General features: G+C 48.3%; 1 protein-coding gene across 6 annotated transcripts in view; it reads left to right on the plus strand.

Annotated features, from left to right (window-relative positions):
* LOC101710111 (sodium channel protein type 5 subunit alpha) overlaps positions 1-20123 on the plus strand; it is a 96912-nt gene that overhangs the window by 49362 nt on the left and 27427 nt on the right. For 3 of the 6 annotated variants that reach the window (XM_087216501.1, XM_087216499.1, XM_087216518.1), the window contains 6 exons: positions 6050-6223; positions 7408-7764; positions 11239-11679; positions 12859-13017; positions 15659-15779; positions 16609-16763. In XM_087216501.1, coding sequence (XP_087072627.1) covers positions 6050-6223; positions 7408-7764; positions 11239-11679; positions 12859-13017; positions 15659-15779; positions 16609-16763 — 1407 coding nt within the window. The remainder of the gene's footprint in view (positions 1-6049; positions 6224-7407; positions 7765-11238; positions 11680-12858; positions 13018-15658; positions 15780-16608; positions 16764-20123) is intronic. The other 3 variants (XM_087216504.1, XM_087216502.1, XM_087216509.1) reach the window with 2 other exon arrangements.

The raw sequence follows: 20123 nt of genomic DNA on the forward strand, positions 1-20123 counted from the left end.
TTGAGCCTGGGAAGCCCAAGATCAGGGGCAACATATGGTGAAGGCCTTCTTCTTGTGTCATCATATGACCTGAGTGCGAGCAGGAGTAAGGGAGGAAAGGGGCCAGACGCGCCCACGAAACCAGCCATGCTCAAAATAGCAGCCTTAGCTCATTCATGAACATGGTGCCCCATGACTCAGTCACCTCTTCAGGGTTCCATCTCTTCAGACCACCATGATGGCAACTAAATTTTGAAGTGAATTTTGGAAGGGATGTTCAAATCAGAGAAATGACCAGGAAGATGGCAAACCAGAAAAACCTACACACAGACACTGAGAAATGATGAAAAAGCTTTATCTTCGCCAGAGCCAGAGAGTGAAAAGCAATAACCCAAGGAAGCTTGTGACAATGAACTTGGCCTTTTCTGGATTTCAGGTTCAGCCTATGCCTAGAGAATTAGCATGTACAGTGATCCTGGTGTGATGTGTTGGGGTCCCTGAAAGAGGCAAACACAGAACTTCTAAGGAAGGACACATCTTTAAGATAACCCAGACTGGATTCCTCAAATTAAAAACCACACAAGAAGATATTCTACTGTGAAAAACAGTGAGCAAACACACACACACACACACACACACACACACACAGAGTTAGGCTTAACCTCTTAAAAATGACATATAAAATTGTTGGCTACAGATGGTAAAACAATGTTTTTAATAACTGAAGATGTAAAAGAAGGAAATAACTAAGAAAGGAATAAGACAACTTTGAAAAAGGACCAAAGAAGATCTTTAGAAATGAAAAATAAATACATTGAAGTTTAAATCTCAGTGTGCAAATCAAATAGAACATTAATACAGCTGAGGAGATAAGTAAATAAATACAAATTTAGATCTAAGGAAGCTGCCCCAAGAGTAGCACCGTGAGACAAACAAAAGAAACAAGATGGAAGGGAAACAAATTTGGCATTATTTTCCAGTTTATGTTGTTGTCTTTGTAGGTAATCCAAGAAAATCTATAGAGAGGTCTTTAGAACTAATAAGAAAGTTGGACACTATTAGTACATGCAGGCTTAATCAACAAATTGGCAGCTAGTCACCATCAACAATGATTTGGAAAGAGTAGTTTTTAAAAGTTATCACACAATTTCAATTAAAACTAAGAAATCTAGGAATAAACATAACAAAAGATCTATACATTTTAAATGAAAAAATATGAAACTATTGGAAAACAAAAGAAGACTTAAATGAGTAGAAAGATGTGCCATTTCTGTGGATGGAATTCTTAATATTGTCGAGAAGTTAATTCTTCCTAAATTAACCTATAAATTCAATATCATTCCAATCCAAATATCAACACTGGTTTTCATAGAACTTGGCAAGTTCTGATTTTAAAATTCACATAGAAAAGTAAATCTTGAGGTAAATTAAAGGATATGGTAAAGAATTTACTGCCATATATTGAGATATATTATAAAACAAAAATATATAGTATTTATTTATATATAGTATTTATAGAAGCTACCATTTGGGTCTGTGACTTGATTTCCCTGTTTCTATCTATAAAATGGAGATAATAAGCATTACATATATTGTAAGGTTAAATGATTTAATTTATGTAAAACACCAGAACAATTCCTGGCATATAGCATTGGTATAGAGATAGAAAAATGGACCAGTGCTGTGGAATTAAGGTTTCAGAAATACAACAAGCCATATTTGGAGACTTGACAAATAACATAAATTGTATTATAAACCATAGGAAAAGTATGATTATTCCATAAAAGATGCTGGAAAGAATGATTATCTTTATAAAAGAAAATAAATTTATATCCCTACCTCATACCCTACTTATGACCTAGATAAAGAGGAATTGGATTTAACACTTAAATGTGATAAAGCAAAACTTTAAATCCTGTAGAATAAAAAAATAGGAGAAAACCCTTTAGGAAATTGAAACATTTATTCCATGAAAGAAAAGATTGCTAAGTTTACCTGTGTTGAAATTTACAAGGTCTGTACAGCAAAGGATACTGTGAACTAAGTTAAATCCCTACCACAAACTGGAAATTGACATTATGAAAAGTATTTAACTAGAAAGACATAGACTGCAGACAATATTGAACCCTTACACATCAAGAAGAAAGAGTACAATCCAATGGTAAAAACACAACCACAGCAATGGACAGAAGTGACAGACAAAGCATGGAAGAAGAAATTAAGATGGTTATAAGCAAATAAAGAGAAACACAAAGGAAGGAAAATTAAAACAATATTGAGATACTATTTCTCACCTCTAATAGAATAAAAAATAAACTATGGTTGGCAAGGATGTGGAACAGTGGGAAGTCACAGTTTGTAAGAGTATAGATTGGGTACCACCACCCTGACAATTGCCTATATATATTCTTAGGACAGTCTCACACATTGACACAAACGTGTTAGTCATAATGAAAAGTGGAGTCAATGTAAATTTCCAGCCATCCATAAAAGATGGATAAATAATTTGTGGTATATTCATACAATGAAATGCTGCATGCAATTAGAATACATATAAATGTATCAAAATGGATAAATCTCATAAACATGATGTTCAGAATAAAAGGAACTTGAAAGCACCAACAACAAAGCCCATTTATATAAAGCTTAAATTAACACAAAAATATAGTGTATTGCTATATGTACTAAAACATAAAAACATGGACAGTATAGGAAAAATGAACATCAAATCTGGAGTGATGGTTGCCTTGCAATGAATATAGCACTATGGATGGCTTCCTCTTTCTCTTGGTGACACGTGGTGGATGAGACGTAATGACGGAAGCCACCATTTGGGTCTGTGACTTGACTTCCCCTTTTCTATAAAATGGAGATAATAAGGGTTAAATATATAATAGGGTTAAATGATTTAATTTATGTAAAACACTAGAGCAATTACTGGCATATAGTAAATACTATTTAAGTCTTTACTTTTATTATTTTGTGAGGAAAAATAAAACAGCATTTGAAACAAATGGCAAAATGTTAACATTTGCTAGAGTTTGTGGTACATAAAAGGTACATGTTATATTATCTGTACTTAAAGTATATATTCTTGAATTTTTTAACTTAAAAAATGCAATAAAGATATATGACAAACCAGGAATATCATAGCAATCTGTACAGTGGACTGAAGGATAATAGCCCTAAAATATATTTATAGACAATTTTTAAAAAGTAAACACCCTACTAGAATAATAAGCAGAAAACATGAACAGGCAAATTTGCAGAAGAAAATACAAAAATCAAAGAAATGGTCAATAAAACAGCCATGTCCTGTTGAATTAGAAAAGGTAGTAGGAATGGGATACCCAGTATTAGCATAGTAAGAGGCAGGTGGTTACATCCATCTGCTGGGATTGATTAAGACCTAACCCTGAGGATCATTAGCCATGTACCAGAATCTCTAAAAATGATCGTTGACTATATAATTGCATTTCCAGAAACCTATCCTATGAAAAGAAAGTGCAGGTTATTTTAAGACAAGTATGTAACATGCTATTTATTATGGCGGCAATGTTTTTAATAGGGAAAATGCCTATTTCAGAGAATTGCTTAAACTAGTTATGGCATATCTGCACAGAGGAATATGCCTTAACTGTTAAAACTTTTTTTAAAAAAAGAAAATGATGCTGAAGACTGTGTTTAATTAGAATGGAAGGGCCGGGGATTTAGCTCAGTGGTACTGCCACTTGCCTTGCAAGCGCAAGGTCCTGAGTTCAATCCCTGGTACCAAAAAAACCAAAAAAAATCTAGAATGGAAGGATATTCACAGGGTATTGTGTTTTAAGTGCAGGTTTACAGTGTGTAGAGTATGATTCCACTACAGGCATATGGCAAGGTCAAGAGAGTTTGGGGTTCCCCGGATGGTCCCCATCTTAGGGAAGCCATTAGCCCTGCTGGTGGCCTCCTGCCAGGAGGCAGGGGAAGTGGGTCTCCATGCCCAGAGCCCTGCCAGATATATGCATCTGCTTACGTCTGCAGCAGCCCCTGCTCAGATCTGGTGTTCTTGGCCAGTCTCGGCAGCCAGAATAAATGTTGCTGATAGTAATAATCACCACCCTCTTGCAGGGCATCCACTTTATATCTAGTAGCGGTGACTCTTAGAAACTCCTATAGAATTATTAGTACACCCCCCCTCACATACAGGGACACTCAAGGCTCAGAGAGATGGAGAGATTGGCCCAACCCCACACAGGGGCAGACCCAGCTGTGTTCTCTACTGGTGTGCAAGTGTAAGAGGCATGTCCAACCCACAGCCTATGGGCCAGTGGCCCTCTTTCTTATTGATGTTATAATAAAAATACAAAAATACAACACCGGGTGTGGTGACACACACTTGTAATCCCAGCACTCCAGGAGGCTGAGGCAGAAAGATCACAATTTTTAGTTCAATTTTGGGCAATTTAGCGACTTAGTAAGAACCTGTCTCAAAATTTTATAATGGCTGGGGATGTAGCTCAGTGCAGAGGCCCTAGGTTCTATCCCCTCTCCCTCAAAAAAGGAAGTTTTGTTGCTTATATACATTAACTGTATTACATATTTTATACATGGCCCAAGATAATTCTTCATCAGTGTGGCCAGGCAAGCCAAAAGGTTAGTTGTCCATCTGTGAACACATGGCCTTAAAATCTGAGTGACTCTGGGAAAGGAGAAGGTCTGGTACCAGACCTCATGTCCTTCTCAAGCTTATGTACATGTTAAAGTCTCCCGAGAGGTCTTTAAAGCTCTCTATCCCAGAGCTGCCCTCCAGCCCAGTTTACTTGGAATCTCCGGGTGTCAACAATTTCAGGACTCCCTAGGTGATCCCAGAGTACACCTGCTCCAAAGAAGCACTTCTTAAATTTCACATGGCCTGGGAATCTGGCCAAAATGCAGATTCCAATTCCTTCTGATTGCTGAACCCCAGCAAGGTGCTGTGACCATGCCGGTCTCCAACTCCCGTATCTTCATGGCTGCTGCAGGCCTGGCACTGTTTCCGGAGGCACCCAGTCCTCTCCACACAGCCCTCCCCTCCAGAAGACCCTGAGTATCTCCTCCCTGCCCTCAGAACAGCTCCCACCTCTTCACCTTGGCCAAGAACCCTGTGTATAGGCCCCTGGCTTCCAGCCAGCCATGTGCTCACCAGACACCCCTTCCTCTGGCACCATGCCCGCATCACAGCAGTTGGCACCCTTTGCAGCAGCTGGCTGTGGTGATGGCTGCCAGGTCCACCACATCGCAGGCCCAGGCCAGGCAGCATGGGGCTCATGAGTCAACAAGCCAGGCACAGCCCAGCTTCTGCACTCTCTGGAAGGTCTCCAGCAGAGAGGGCATGCTCCAAATCTTGGAGACAGCACTGTCTCTCCTGATCTCAAAAATACTAAGTAGACTCCAGAGAGCCACTTCATCTTCCAGTGCCTCAGTTTCCTTATCTGTCATATGGGGACAGTTATAATATCTCCACAGGATTGTTAGACCGATTAAATGAAACAACACATGTGGAGAATTCTGGACCACTGCTTGGCACATTGTCAGCTGTGGAGAAACACTGGCTGGTTGATATTATGGTGGGAAAAGCCTGGCTTGTATTAAGGAGGGAGGGTTTTTCAGGTAGCAAGTATAGCTTGGGCAAAGGCCCTGAGTCACGTGTGCCAGATGTGTGTGGGGATGCATGGATTTTGCATAGGAGAGAAGCACTTCCTATGCAGCCCACTGCTGGAAAGAGCCTGGAGCTAAGTTATTGCCTACCTCAGCCTCCCCTGCTCCAGGAGCCTCTGGAGCTGGAGTCCCTGTAGACCCCAGGGTAGGCCCCAGCTGTTTCTGAGTGCCAGGCTGGTGCTGTGTTTGGTGAGCAGCTGAGAGGGTTGGGGCATCAGGCTGGAGAAGAGAGCCATGGCTGAGCGGGCACCCAGGGGAGCCCAGGAGCAGTCAGAGCTGGCAACCCTGGAAGAAGACCCTGCCAGAGCAGGTCAGGAAGCAGGGTACCCTTGCTGGCCACAGGTTTCTCCAGCACACACTTCAGGACCCCTGATTCCTGCTTCCTCCTTAGGTCTTCACAGGGATCTTCACAGCAGAAATGACCTTCAAGATCATTGCCCTCGACCCCTACTACTACTTCCAGCAGGGCTGGAACATCTTCGACAGCATCATCGTCATTCTTAGTCTCATGGAGCTGGGCCTGTCCCGTATGGGCAACCTGTCGGTGCTGCGCTCCTTCCGCCTGGTACCAGGGGTCCTGCTGCAGGGGTGGGGGTGGGGCAAGGGGGCTGAGTGCACCTCCCTCTGAGGTCACCACTCAACCACTCTTGCTTTGCTGTGTCATGCCTGAACCCCAGAGCCTTTTGCTAGTAGTGCCTGTCCCTTAATGCCTGACCCAATGCTAGTGGTGTCCCAGGGGCTGGTGTTTCTCCATCCCCATTTCACAGATGAAGAGACTAAGGCTAAGAGATGAAATGAGTTTCCCAAAGCCACATGGAAGTAACTGGTGGAGCCAAGTCTGCCAGCTGCTCATCCAGGACTCTGTTTGCTGGATAGGCTTGTGGCGGGGGCGGGGGGGGGGCGATATTGGGGATCAAACGCAGGACCTTGCTCTTGTGAAGCAGGCAGGATAGGTATTCTTGAACTAATGTGTGCACACACAAATCTCCTGAGGATCTTGTAAGGCAGAGGCTGGTTCAGTAGGCCTTAGGTGACACCATACAACACTTGTAGCTCCAAATGACTCCGAGGTCCAGATTTTGGGAAGGTTGCCCAGAGCCAGTCCTGAGCACTGTGAATGGTTCCACTGGGGGACGTAGGAAGGTAGGCTGATGGTGCAGTAAGAAAAGTGCAGGCTATGGGTTCTAATCCCAGCTCCATCATCATAAAGGATTGACTTCTTCATTTGTCAAACAAGGTAGTAATAGTGCCAACTCCTATGGTTATTGGGAGTACTCTGGAGAAGTTCGTCCATGTAGGTATTCAATAAATGCTAAGCACCTGCCCCCTTTCTCTGTGAAGAGAAAGATGGGGGTGATTGGATGAGTCAGAGATGGTTTGAGTTGGCCTGAAGGATTCTTGATGGGGATGGGTCTATGAGGAAGGACATTCCAGGACAGGAGAATCTATTGGGCAGTTCCAAGAAGTAAGACAGAGCCAGGTAGTAGGCTGATGTGGAGACAGAGAGTCTAAGTTGGGGAGACGGGTGGGAGATGTTGATCTGATCCCCACAGCCGAGTCCAGTGAGGCCTCCCTCAGACCATTCAGAAAAACTATAGTGGGTGATCTTGCAGAAATGGGGAGAAACAGATGTTGGTGACATCAAGGCTTTCTTGGGCTTTGGAGCAGGATCTGTGGAGAGTAAGGGTGTCCATGGGCAATCAGAGCCAAAGCCCTTCACAAGTCTCCTTCCTATTCCTCCTTCACCAGCTACGGGTCTTCAAGTTGGCCAAATCATGGCCCACCCTGAACACACTCATCAAGATCATCGGGAACTCAGTGGGAGCGCTGGGGAACCTGACGCTGGTGCTGGCCATCATTGTGTTCATCTTTGCTGTGGTGGGCATGCAGCTCTTTGGCAAGAACTACTCAGAGCTGAGGCATCGCATCAGTGACTCAGGCCTGCTGCCACGCTGGCACATGATGGACTTCTTCCATGCTTTCCTCATCATCTTCCGCATACTCTGTGGAGAATGGATCGAGACCATGTGGGACTGCATGGAGGTGTCTGGGCAGTCATTGTGCCTGCTGGTCTTCTTGCTTGTCATGGTCATTGGCAACCTTGTGGTGAGTCAGCCAAGGGCCTCACAAATACCTCATCCGTCCATCCATTCATCCGTCATCCATTGTCCATTCACCCATCTAGCCTTCCACTCATTCCCTACCCCAACCATCTATCAACCTACCCATCCATTCATTCATGAACCAGTCCCATCCATCTTGCTAGCTACTCTGTCACTCATTAACTCATCCATCCATTCATTCACTTTTTTTTTTTTAGCACTATTAGGTATTGAACCCAGGGCCTCACACCTGGTAGGCAATCTCTCTACCACTGAGCTACATCCCCAGCCCCAATCACTCACTCTGAATTGTATTTTTCTTACTAATTAATTTACCCACTTATCTGCAGGTTTATTCATTATTTACACATTTTTTCATTTATTGACTCACCTACACATTATTTTATTCAGCATGCAAAACGTTGTACTAGATGCTGGTGGGCACACAGAGGTATATGGGGCCCAGCCTCAGCCTAATGCTGCTCACCTAGAGAGAAAGGGAGATGGGGAGTTCAGACTGGCCTCAAATCATCCTCAGACTGGTCAGAGTGAGCAGAGCCATTGAGGAGGAACCCATGGGTGCTGTTCCCCTCCAGCTAGGGAGATGAAGGAAGGCTTCCTGGAAGAAACTGGCCTAAGAAACAGGTAATGCCAAAGGGTGAACAAGCATAGGGGCAGACATGTGGATATCCTGGTGGGGTGGGGCCCAGTAAGAGCTTTTTATGTCGTCCTGAGCAGCGGTGGTGGGAGTCTCATCCTGATGTTCCATCCTGCTTTTCCATCAAAGGCCAGGCCTTTGCTCCTATGGCCACTCATCTGTCCCAGTGCAAGTGTCTCTTGCCTTGTATCATTATAATGTGCAGAATTCCAGAGATGAGAGAGATTGAAATCTAAGTTCCAGAGAAGGGGCCTTAAGAAGAAGCAAGGTTGAGGTGAGTCAGTGCTTCAGACACAAGTCAGGGTCCCCTGTGGATGTGGAGCCACCTTCCTGACACCCATACCTGCATGGTCTGGCTCCACTGTAGTTGTCTCTGTCATGGGCAGTACAGGGTCACATAAGCACATAGAGAGATTTTAAATCCACTTTTTCAGCCTGCTGTGGGATAAGACTGGACTGTAGAACCAGAGCATTTCCCCAAATCTGCCTTCACCTCCCAGGAGCTTTAACCAGGCCAGGCCAGACCAAGCCAAGCTAAGCCAGAGTCAGGCCCCTCAGTCCCCCAAAGGAACCAGGACATCAGTGCACACTGCCAATAGAACCCAGTTCTATGGCTGGCCTCACATTACCTCTTCCATGCCTTCAAACCTGCTGCCCTGGGGTGGAGCCTTACTTAGCCCCTGGCCCAAGGCCTGAGGTAGCAGGGATGGGCTGCCAGACTGTTCTAAGCAGAAAGCAAATGTGTGGAGCACTCAGCCCAGGGCCAGGCCAAGCCTCCCCTCACACACAGAGCCCTGCCATTTCCAAGCGGATCTGCTTGGGGATGAGATTAGAGGCTGCTGGAGGAGGGAAGCTAATGCCAGCCCACGCCCCCTCCCTGGCCGCCTCAGGAATTGGGCTGCTGCTGGCAGCGTGGGTGGAAGCAAGATTGCCATTGAAATGGGAAGCGATGATCAGGCAGGGCTGGAGAGCAGTATATGATTGACGCAGAAGCACTGGAAGAAGCTGAGCTTGGGAAGCTGGGGACAAGGGAGGCCCACAGGTCCCATGTGGGTGGACAAGACCACCAGATGCCCCCCTGCTGGGCCCAAAACTCTTGGGATTGAGGGACCTGGGGCCAGACAAGGCTGAGGGCTGCAGGGGAGGGTTCCTGGGGTCTGCAGGAACACAGGAGGGGCATACCTGGCCCTTTGAGACCGCAGTCAAAGGCCAGGCCAGAGGTGCATATAGATAACAGCTCTGATTCCCATCACATGTTGTGCCCCACAATGATGACAAAGAAAGAACTGCCCAGTGTCAGGAGTGATCGTCTCTCCCAGAGACAGCCCAAGCTGCCTGCTCCTAAAGCTTCCCATACCAGCCATGTAACTATGTGTTACTTTTTAAACAGAAGGTCTGTTCATAAGGCCTGGTTCTCCAGCCTTCTTCCTGTTTCCATCAGAATTCTCATTCCCAGCTTTCTGACAAGTGTGGGGTCCCGGTGAGGGCATCTCTGCAGGGCTGTGAAGCCAGAACAGAGAGGATCTCCATCAAGAACTGTGTGCCCCCTCACCAGCCACCCTACTGCAAAGTCCCCATTGAATTCCACTCCCGCTCCAGAGGACACCAAGCCCACTGCAGGGAGACTGTGACCCAGCACTGTCAGCCTGGCAATGCTCATGGATCAGCCTGACCCTGTGTGGGCCAAACCAGCTGCTATTTTCGTTCACCCTCCACGAGCCTGGGAAGTGGACCCAAGCCCAGCCCCTTGTCACACAGCAGACACTTGTTCTTAACAAAAGCCCCACATGTGCAAGATGGTTTGACAACACAGTTGTCCAGAATCGTACAAAGGCCGAGAGGTCATGCAAGTCCCAAGTCCCTCACCTGAATAAGTACTGACTTCAGAAAAGTCCTGTGCCTTCGGAACCTCAGGACCGTATGCAGCTCCTCTGACCTCTGCAGCAGAATGGGCTTTGAAAACAGGCTGACCCTGGCACCAGCCCCAGGTCCTCACCCCACAGGGTCTGGTCCCACACAGCATCCCCTTAGGTGGCTTAACAAGCTAGACATAGCCACCTCTCTGTGGCCAATCCCACAATCAGCCAGAGACACCTGAGGGCTTCTTGTGCCCTCCTGGCCTCTTTTCCTGCCATTACCTTTTCTCTGCTCAGTCCCTTGTATTCCTTCCCTGGAAAGAACAGTCAGATGGGGAACACAGGTAGACTGTGCCCTACAGCAGCAGCTCCTGGTCTCCAAGCAGGAGCCACTTCTGTGGAGAGCTCAGAGGCAGATCTCTGCAGCTCCCTCAACAATAGACACATGGCGCCTTCCCAAGGGTCCCTAGAGCTGTGGGGGTTTCCAGTGGGATTCTTTTTGCTCCCTGAATGCCCTTTCCCCTGTGCCCACCCTGACCCTATTGCCATGTTACTCCCAAGGTAGCAGGAAGAGGTAAGGCAGGAGGAAGGTCTGTGTGGAGAAGCAGCTGGCTCCTGGATGGACTCTGCCTACTTCTGTGCAGCTTTGCCAAACCCCTCTGGGCCTAAGCCCCATCTCCAGCCTGGGCCTGAGCTAGGATATAGGAGACCTGGCTCTGAAAGTTCAGACTATCTCACCTTTTTGGAGGAAGTATTTGAATATCTCTTTTATAGACAAATCCTCCACATGCCAGAGAACACGGGCTGGGGGTTAGAGTGAGGCTCCAGGGCCCTGGCTTCAAGCCTTAGAGCTGTTTGTGCTAGGCAGTGCTCAGGACCTCTGGCCTCAGTGTCCCCACCACAGAGCTGAGGCTGGCCCCATGCCATGCACGGTGCCTGGGTGAGCCAGCCCTGTCCCCCACAGGTCCTGAACCTCTTCCTGGCCTTGCTGCTCAGCTCCTTCAGTGCAGACAACCTCACAGCCCCCGATGAGGATGGAGAGATGAACAACCTACAGCTGGCCTTGGCCCGCATCCAGCGGGGCCTGCGCTTCATCAAACGGACCACTTGGGACTTCTGCTGTGGGCTCCTGCGGCGGCGGCCTAAGAAGCCTGCGGCCCTGGCTCCCCGCAGTCAGCTGCCCAACTGCATGGCCAGCCCCAGCTCCCCACCACCCCCAGAAGTGGAGAAGGCACCCCCAGCCCGCAAGGAAACACGGTTTGAAGAGGGCAAGTGTCCTGGCCAGGGCGCCCCCGGGGAGCCAGAGCCTGTGTGCGTGCCCATCGCCGTGGCCGAGTCAGACACGGACGACCAGGAGGAGGATGATGAAAACAGTCTGGCCACCGAGGAAGAATCCAGCAAGCAGGTGAGCCATGCCCACAGAGCACTGCTGTCCAGGGGTCTCACTCCCAGCCCCACCCTGCTACCTCAGTAGCAGCAGAAGACCTTGGAGGAGTGGGGTGAGGACAGAGGGCTTCTGAGGCCAGCTGGTTATGGGAAGCTGGCTGTACAGACAGGGAAACTGAGGCAAGGCAGCAGAGACTTGCTAGGAGCTCCTTGTGAGTCTAGGCCAGATCCAGGCCCCCACCCTGACCACTGTTCACTTGCAAGACCAGCAAGGTGGAATGTCTTGGCGTGGCAGGAGTGTGGTTTCCTGACCTTCGGATTGCCCCTTCCCCTCCTCCATGCCCGGGGCTCATTCTGAGATTTAAAAATAAGCATCCCTAAGACGGAGGTGTCAGAGACAGCACTATCTTATCTCCCAACCTGTTATTTTTAACACTCGGGACCAGTGTCTGGACAAAACAGACAGCGCCACCCCGCAATGTTCCCTTGGCCAGAGCCAGGCTCCAGAGGCTTCTCCTTGGGTCTTCAAATCAAGCAGCAGTCCTGTTCTCCCCATAGAGGTGGGCTGGTGCTGGGCTGCCTGGCAGTGGAGAGCGGAGCTCTTCTGCCCCTTGCCACATGGGGAGCTCAGGGCGCAGCGCCGCCTCCCTGGTCTCCGTGGGGTCCCAGAGGCCAGCCTTGCCTGTGCAGTCAGGTCTGTACCACTGCGGGAGGGGAGTCTGGTGTTGCCAAGAGCACAGCTTCCAATTATCTCCTGCCCAGGAGTGGAATTCCGGCTACCCCCCTTTTTCCTGTCCTTTCCTTCCCTTGAGCCTGTTGACTCTGGCTCCCTGGGGCTAGCATGGGAGTGTGTGTGTGTGTGTGTGTGTGTGTGTGTGTGTGCGTGCACACGCAAGCACACATGAGCCACCACACTGGGGTGCCCGGAAGCTCCTGGGGGAAGTCAGCGTGTCCCTCCTCAGGGAAGTTGGTCGTACTCACAGCATGGTCCAGCTGCGCCCTTGCTGAGGTCTGGAGATGGGATTTGTGCCAGGCTGGCGGGGCGGGGGGGTGTTGGCTACAGGACCTGTGCCTGGAGCTACAGGCAGCTCCCACCACCCACTCAGGACCCTGTATGTCCACAGCGAGATGGCTGCCCACAGAGAGACCTTCTGGCTGGGTGTATAGGCCAGCTCATGGGCTGGGGTCTCTTCGGCAGGAATCCCAGCCTGTGTCTGATGGCCCAGAACCCCCCCAGGAGCCCAGGGCCTGGAGCCAGGGGTCAGAGACCACCTCCTGGGAGGCTGAGGCCAGGGCGTCTCAAGCAGACTGGCGGCAGCAGCGGAAAGCAGAGCCCCAGGCCCCAGGGTGCAGTGAGGTAATGCACGCCTTTGTCCCTGGAATCAGCGGGCCTTGCTGCTTGGGAGGGCACAGCTGCAAGAGATCCCAGCACACACCTGTACTTGCTGCTGGGAGCCACTGTCGCTGTCACAGGAAGCATGGGGATCTGTCTGCAAAGAGGAGGGTGGACACCCGTCCTGATGGGAGAGATGGTGCCGATGGATCCGGGCCCCTGTGGAGCAGACAGTCCCAGACCTGGTACAACACTAACCTGACACCTCTGGCTTCACCCTCACATTCTACTCCTATGCTCTCATCCTGTTTGGCAAGTGTTTGTCCTGTGAAGCCCCCACCAGGAGCTCAGAAAACTTCCTAGTACATTGGTCACCAGATGCTTCTCTACTCTACTAAAGCAGAGGCCACAAACGGGAGCCCCCCACCCCCAGCCTGCCAAAGAGATTTATTTTGCCACCAAAAGGTTTTACTTTAGCCAGGTGGGGTGGTGCACACCTGTTACCTCAGCACTCTGGGAGATTAAGGCAGGAGGACTGCAAGTTCAAACCCAGCCTGGGCAATTTATTAAGACCTTGTCTCAAAAAGAACATTTTCTTTTAAATGAGCAGAGGATGTAACTCAGTGCAGAGGCCCTGGGTTCAATCTCTAGCACCAAAATTTAAAAGTAAACAAGTTTTACTTTGAATTACATAACACCTTTTCAAACTTGGGAGCTTTTTATGTAAAAATCTGCATTCTGACTTCTCTTTTAAAATTGGAAGAGGTGCCACCCCCTGCTAAAGGAGCCAGCTAAGGGGTAGCCACCTTCCTGACTGTGGTTGGAGCTCTCAGGTGTGCTGCAGGGCCACCTGTCATTCCCTGCTTGGCCCCAGAGCTGAGGGACTGTGGTATGACTAACTGTGCTGCCTAGCCTCCCTCACGTCAAGCATGTGGAAGGGGAGGCCACATGTTCAGAGGGCTGACCTCAGTCCTCAGCCCAGGGCATGTGACTCCATCCTGTGAAATAGGCCCAGGGGTTCCTGTGGTCACAGCCAGTTCTGGGACACAAGAGCCTAGTAGAGTCATTGCCCCAACTCTGCTGGTTATCACCTCCCCCTGATGGTCTGACCCTTGAACCACATGGTAGCAGGAAGATGGGGAAAAGTCCCAGTAAGAATGTGTGTCTTTGACCATATTGTGTAACCTCTTCCTTTCCTTAAATCAGTTTATTGTGGGACCTTTAAAAGGGAGAGAAAAATGTACTGGAGTTTTCCCTGGGAAAGGACTCTCTCATCTCACCTGGAGTGGGATCCTATGATCTTGTCCTTCTGCATGGCATCTCCAGGGATATCAGAATAGCAGCAGAAAGACCTTCTCAGCCCTCCCCTTTCCTAGCCCTCAAAGCCATTGGACCACAAAATGCAGAGCCTCATGCCTGTCCACACCCAGTAGCAGGCTCTGCTTTCCCCAGAGCCAGACCTTTCTCATCACAAACCTCAAAAATGGAAAAGATGACGTAGACATTGGCAGAGCCATTCATTGAGGGAAGAGAAAGAGCAGAGCCAGAGAAGGACAGCTGTGCTTGAGAGTTCAGTTCAGCCTGCTCCAAGTAGGGCCTGGAGCCAACAGAGGCAGAGCTGGACTCGGCTGGAAGCAGAAGAGGGATTTCCTTTCTTCACATGATGCTTTCCCCACACCTGTCTTTGGGCTGGGCTCCCTGGGACAAGAGCTGGAGCTGGGACTGGGGGACAGGGATCGCTGTGCAGATCACTTGTTGAGGAAGTGCTCTTAGGAGAGACCCCTAAGGAAGTGCCAGGAGCAGATGAGGCAAAGGAAGAAGCTAGGTAAAGGCTGGAGCCCACCCTGCCTGAGCCCAGGGGTGCTCTGGAGCCTAAACTGTACTGTGTGGTCCCAGCTTAAGGCAGGAGCTGGCCCTCTGGAGTCCTGAGTCCTGCTGAGCGTTGGTATCTGCAGAGTCCTTTCCCAGGATGGCAGCTCCCTGCGGAAAGAGTTTTCTGGAGGAGGGATCAGCTGAGCCGGTCAGGCATGGGTTCTCTGGTCCTATAATAGAGGGGACCTGCACCGAGCAGCAGCAGTGGCCACTGCCCACAGGTGGCACATTCACAAGAACACACCTGCATCCATATGCAACCCACACCTCCCTGTAATCAAGTTAATGTCTGGGCAGCAAACCCTGAGTGGCCAGGAAAGGAAGGCTTCAGCACCTTCTCAGTCTTATCTTGGGCATAAATGTCACACCTGGACCCACATAGTTAGGGGAGAAGCACGGATGGGTTGCTGCCCTATTTTCTGCATGCCTACCTTGCTGCTCTGTGTGCTGTGATTCTGGTTCTGACTCTGTTCTGGGTGTGTGTCCATATCCCAGCATGTGTCCCTGTTACTGCCCCATGTCTGCTTGTTCCCAGCCAGATGCACCCCATCCCAGAGTTCTTCAGAGCCATTCACATGCCCACATCCCAGCCCTAAGCCCCAGCTGACCAGAATCACAGACAAAAGGACCCCGAGGTCAGCCTGGGCTCAGTCCCCCTGGCCCTGCCTCTGCAGCAGGTGCCCCAACCTCAGCTTGCCTGGGTGTGCCACGGAGGATGATATGAGCTCCCCAACTTCCCCTAGACTCTGGGATCAATGCCCTCACCCTTCCCACCCCTTTGCCATGCCCACAGACCCACGAGGACAGTTACTCTGAAGGTAGCACAGCAGACATGACCAACACTGCTGACCTCCTGGAGCAGATCCCCGACCTCGGCGAGGACGTCAAGGATCCAGAGGACTGCTTCACTGAAGGTACTGCCTGGGCAGACCTCTGCCCCAGCCCCAACGCCACCTAGAGGGGACAGGAGGACCAGCAGCTCCTTAAGGTTCCCACCTTAAGGGGCCATGTCCCACCCCCACCCCAACCTGGAACCTGTCCTCTGTACCCAGTTCTCTGTGACACCAGGTTTCCTCCATCGACCTGTGACATAGCCATGGCAAGTCAGGTGAGCAGGGCTGGGCAGCTGTAGTATAGCAGCACCATGGACCGGTGACACTTGGTGATATGGTGGCACAAGTGTGTGCCCCACTGCAGCAGGGATGGGCCCTAACTCACCCCTGTACCACCAGGCTGTGCACATTGGAGGCCCTTGACAATACCCAAGGTGGATGTGGCATGTGGCCATGTTGGTGACTGACATCTTTTATGAATTGGTGGTATACGTTGGATAAAATGAGGAGTTTCCTTTCATGTGGCGTGTCAGTCAGGGCTATCACTGAGTGGTCTCCCTTCCCAAGACTCAGAAACTACAAAGATGGAGAAGACCTAGGACAGAGTACCCCAGAGCATTTTCTCAGGGAAAGGGCTTCCCAGATGCACAGAGAAAAAGCTGGGACCCATGTCAGCCACAGCCTTGCAAAGCCCTGCCCAGACCTGCCAGGCTGTTCCCTGCTCACTGGGTGCTTAGTCCATTAGGCTGTGTGTGTGGTCCCTGTAGGGAATGCCCTCAGTCCACCCGCACTGGGCCCACCCACCATGTTACCCCGTCTACCACCCCATTCCTCAGCCATTCCCTCAGCCACCCAGACAAGGGTATTCATAAGGGCCTGAGCTGAGCCTAACTGTCACCCTTCCCCATAGGCTGCATCCGGCGCTGTCCTTGCTGTGCAGTGGACACCACACAGTCCCCAGGGAAGGTCTGGTGGAGACTACGTAAGACCTGCTATCGAATTGTAGAGCACAGCTGGTTCGAGACGTTCATCATTTTCATGATCCTGCTCAGCAGTGGAGCACTGGTACCTCTTGGGGATGTGGGGCTGGGCTGGCCAGGCTAGAGGAAGGGAAAAGAGCAGGGAAAGGAGGCCTCCTGATGGAAATCCAGGCCAGAAACTGGGTCAATACCTCTGCTGAAAATGTGCTCCCCAGGCCCCTGGAGCAGAGTTCACGCTCTCAACACCCACAGCATTTATGGAGGCCAGAGCAAAGGCCATGTGTCCAGTCCTCTTCCTTCTTCCATGAAAAGGAAATTCTTTGTGCCTGGTCACCAGCCTCTCACACTGGAGCTCTGGTGACACACCTACCCCTGTATACAGTACCACATATTCTGTCAAGTCAAGTCTGTATGACCTGGTCATAACTGACTCCACTTAGTCCATACCCTCTCTAGGCTGGAGGCTGGGCCATGTCATTCACATTGTTGCATTTAACACCCACAGCAACCTTTGTGGAGACATTAGGTAACTTACCTCAAGCCCCACCACCAGATCCAGCATTTGAACCCAAGCAGTCAGATTCCAGAGTTCTTTGCCTTGACCTTCCATTCATTCAATAGTTCTATTCTTAGCTTTTCTTGTGTCTTGCCCTATAAACCATGGGGGAGCAACAGACACAGAAGACCACAGCTCAGGCCTCAAACACTCTGAGTATAGTTAGAGAAACCAGATTCCTCAGCTTTGAGATGTCACAGATTGGAACAAGAGAGTTGAGCAAGAATGGCATGGAGAGGTAAGGAATAGGAGGTCAAGAGGACTCCTTGGGGGAAGCTGGAGCTGAGCTTCAGAGGTCAGGGAGGTTGGTTGAGGCCAGGAGGAGCAGAGAAGCCTCCAGAGATGCCCCAAACTTTCAAGCACCCTGGGCTGATCTGTCAGAGCCCTTCTAGGAAGAGGTGGGACAGCCCTGGAGAAGGATCTGGAAGGTGCTAGTGAGTAGAGAAAATGGAGATCAAGAAGGTACGGGGCCCAGGGATTTAGCTCAGTGGTTCTGTCGCCTGCCTTGCAAGTGCAAGGACCCGGGTTCAATCCCCTGTTCCACAAAAAAAAAAAGAAGGCAGAAGAAATGGAAGCATCTTGGCTCATAGGCAGGAAACCCTGTACGTTGGGAAGCAGGGAATGGGGAATCCTTTGGATAATAGAATGGGAAAAGGGCACTTTGACCTAATGCTGCTCTAGGCCTCCTCTTCACATGGTGGCCTCCTATGGGGCAGCCACAGGGAGGCCTTGCACCTGTCACTCCTCAGCTCTGGAGCAGTCACTCCCAAACTTCTGGGCCTCCCACCCCACTCAGCACTGCCCCTCCACTGGCTCAGGGTGGTCTAGAGCCACAACTGGAAGCCTGCCTGCTGTTTTACCATCGCAGCCAGAGCCAGCCAAATCTGTATTTCCAAGAAGGATGATTTGACAATATGTTAACAAGTTTTGTTTGGAAACAGCCATAAACAAGGGCAGCCAAAGCCTTTTAGCCTGGGCTGTGGAGGAAAAGCTCTGCCTGGCATAAGTGAGGAGGAGTTTTGGCAAGCGTCTGATGAGTCTAATCAGGATAGACAGCCAAGCTCTGTGTTAAAAATCATGTCAATGATATATTGGGAAAAAGAAGTCTGAGTGTGTTATTTAAAGTTGTAAACTTGCTTAACGAAAGCAAACTATATTCCTTCCAAATTGCTGAGGGGGGAAAATTATTTAAGAGATTTTACAACACAAGAGAGAAGAAAAAAGAAGCATAAAATCAGAAAACAGAAGATAATATGGCAGAGGCAAGATTGAATATGCTTTAATAATAAATGTAACTGGATAAAATTAATCTTCTAAAAGGAAAGGGTTCTGAATGCATTTTTTTAAAGTCAGTTGTATGTTCTCATTACCAGAGGCAAATGTCAAGGCTACCTGCTGCTCAACTACCACTATCCAGGAGACAAGTGTTGCTGAGAAGGAACCAGGATTATTTCAGAAAGGCTCTGAAGAAGAGAGAGGGCTCACTCATTCCTCAAAGCTCAGGGACAGTGGTTTGGACAGGGAGCGGAGGAGGCAAAGAGGCTGCAGGCTGAGTAGGGCCTTCCTCAGCGAGGGCATGGCTCGTCCAGGACATCACAGTGGATTTCAGCTTCCTGAAGCTAGTTACTGAGGAAGATGGTACAGAGACCATCTGAATTCTGTAGATCTAAAGAAAGGCTGAGCAGCTAACATCTAAGCAGGCTTCTCTGCAGCCTAAAGATTAGGGATGATGAGTGAGGGAAGGGAAACTGAAGCAAAGGACAATTTCAAGGGCCTTCTCAAATGACAGATCCAAAACAAGATGACTTGGAAATGTTAAACATGAAGCAGTTATACAGATGAATATCCCAAATCCAAAATGCTCAGAACCAGAGATGTTTCCAATCTTGGAGATTTTGGGATCTGAGAACGTTTGCATACACTTTAGCAGTTGAGCAACCCTAACCCCAAATCCAAATTGCTCCAAAATCTGATAGTACTGGAAGATTTTACCATGATTCTATTAGTTTTTCACAAATCAAATGGAAAGAATAAGAAAATGAAAGGCCTAAAAATATACTGTTAATAAATTTGATCAAACAGAATAATAAAAATATTAACTAACAAAAAAAATATTAACTAACACTTGAGTAGCATTATGTGCCAGATACTGACTTAGGCATTTTATAAACCTTAACTCATTTAATTCTGAAGTAACAGTACCTTATGAGATAGATACTGTTATTAAATGAATTTTATGGGCAAGGAAACATCATCAAAAATGGGGGCTGGTGCTGTACTCAGTGATAGAGCATTTATCTAGCTTGTGTGAGGCCTGGGTTTGATCCCTACCATTACAGGCAGGCAGGCAGGCAGAAAGGAAGGAAGGGGAGAAAGAAATTAATTGATAGAGAAAGAAAGAGAAAGAAGATAGGGAGAGAGGGAAAGAAGGAAGGTTAGAAAATAAAATGTAAAAGTCATTGTTAAACAGACCTTGTATCAAGCACAAAATAGTTTTGTGGTAGGTTCATGGATGTTCAGTAAATAAGTGAACAAATAAATACAATAAAGAGGGCTATTCATGGACCAATAATTACAATGTGCTATAAATCAAAGGTTATGATTCAAATAATTCTGTCAACCTTAAACAATAGGAAAATAAGAAAGGAAAAATACAAGTAGAGAATGAACTGCCTGGGAGAAAAAGTGAAATAAAAATTTTAAGAATGCTGCATATGGAATGTAGTAAGCTGTAAGAAGAGGAAAATTTATAGATACGTTTACCATTAAATAAAAAGGGTGAAATAAGTTAATAACTTAAGAAATTATAAATATAACAGCAAAATAATCTTAGGAAAACTAAAGGAAATAGTTAAATAAAACATAAAATAATGAATTAGAAAATAAAGA

The sequence above is a fragment of the Heterocephalus glaber genome, unplaced genomic scaffold, assembly GCF_053883595.1.
Source record: "Heterocephalus glaber isolate CG9 unplaced genomic scaffold, H.glaber_assembly_v1.0 deba00000122, whole genome shotgun sequence".
Classification (NCBI taxonomy): domain Eukaryota; kingdom Metazoa; phylum Chordata; class Mammalia; order Rodentia; family Bathyergidae; genus Heterocephalus; species Heterocephalus glaber.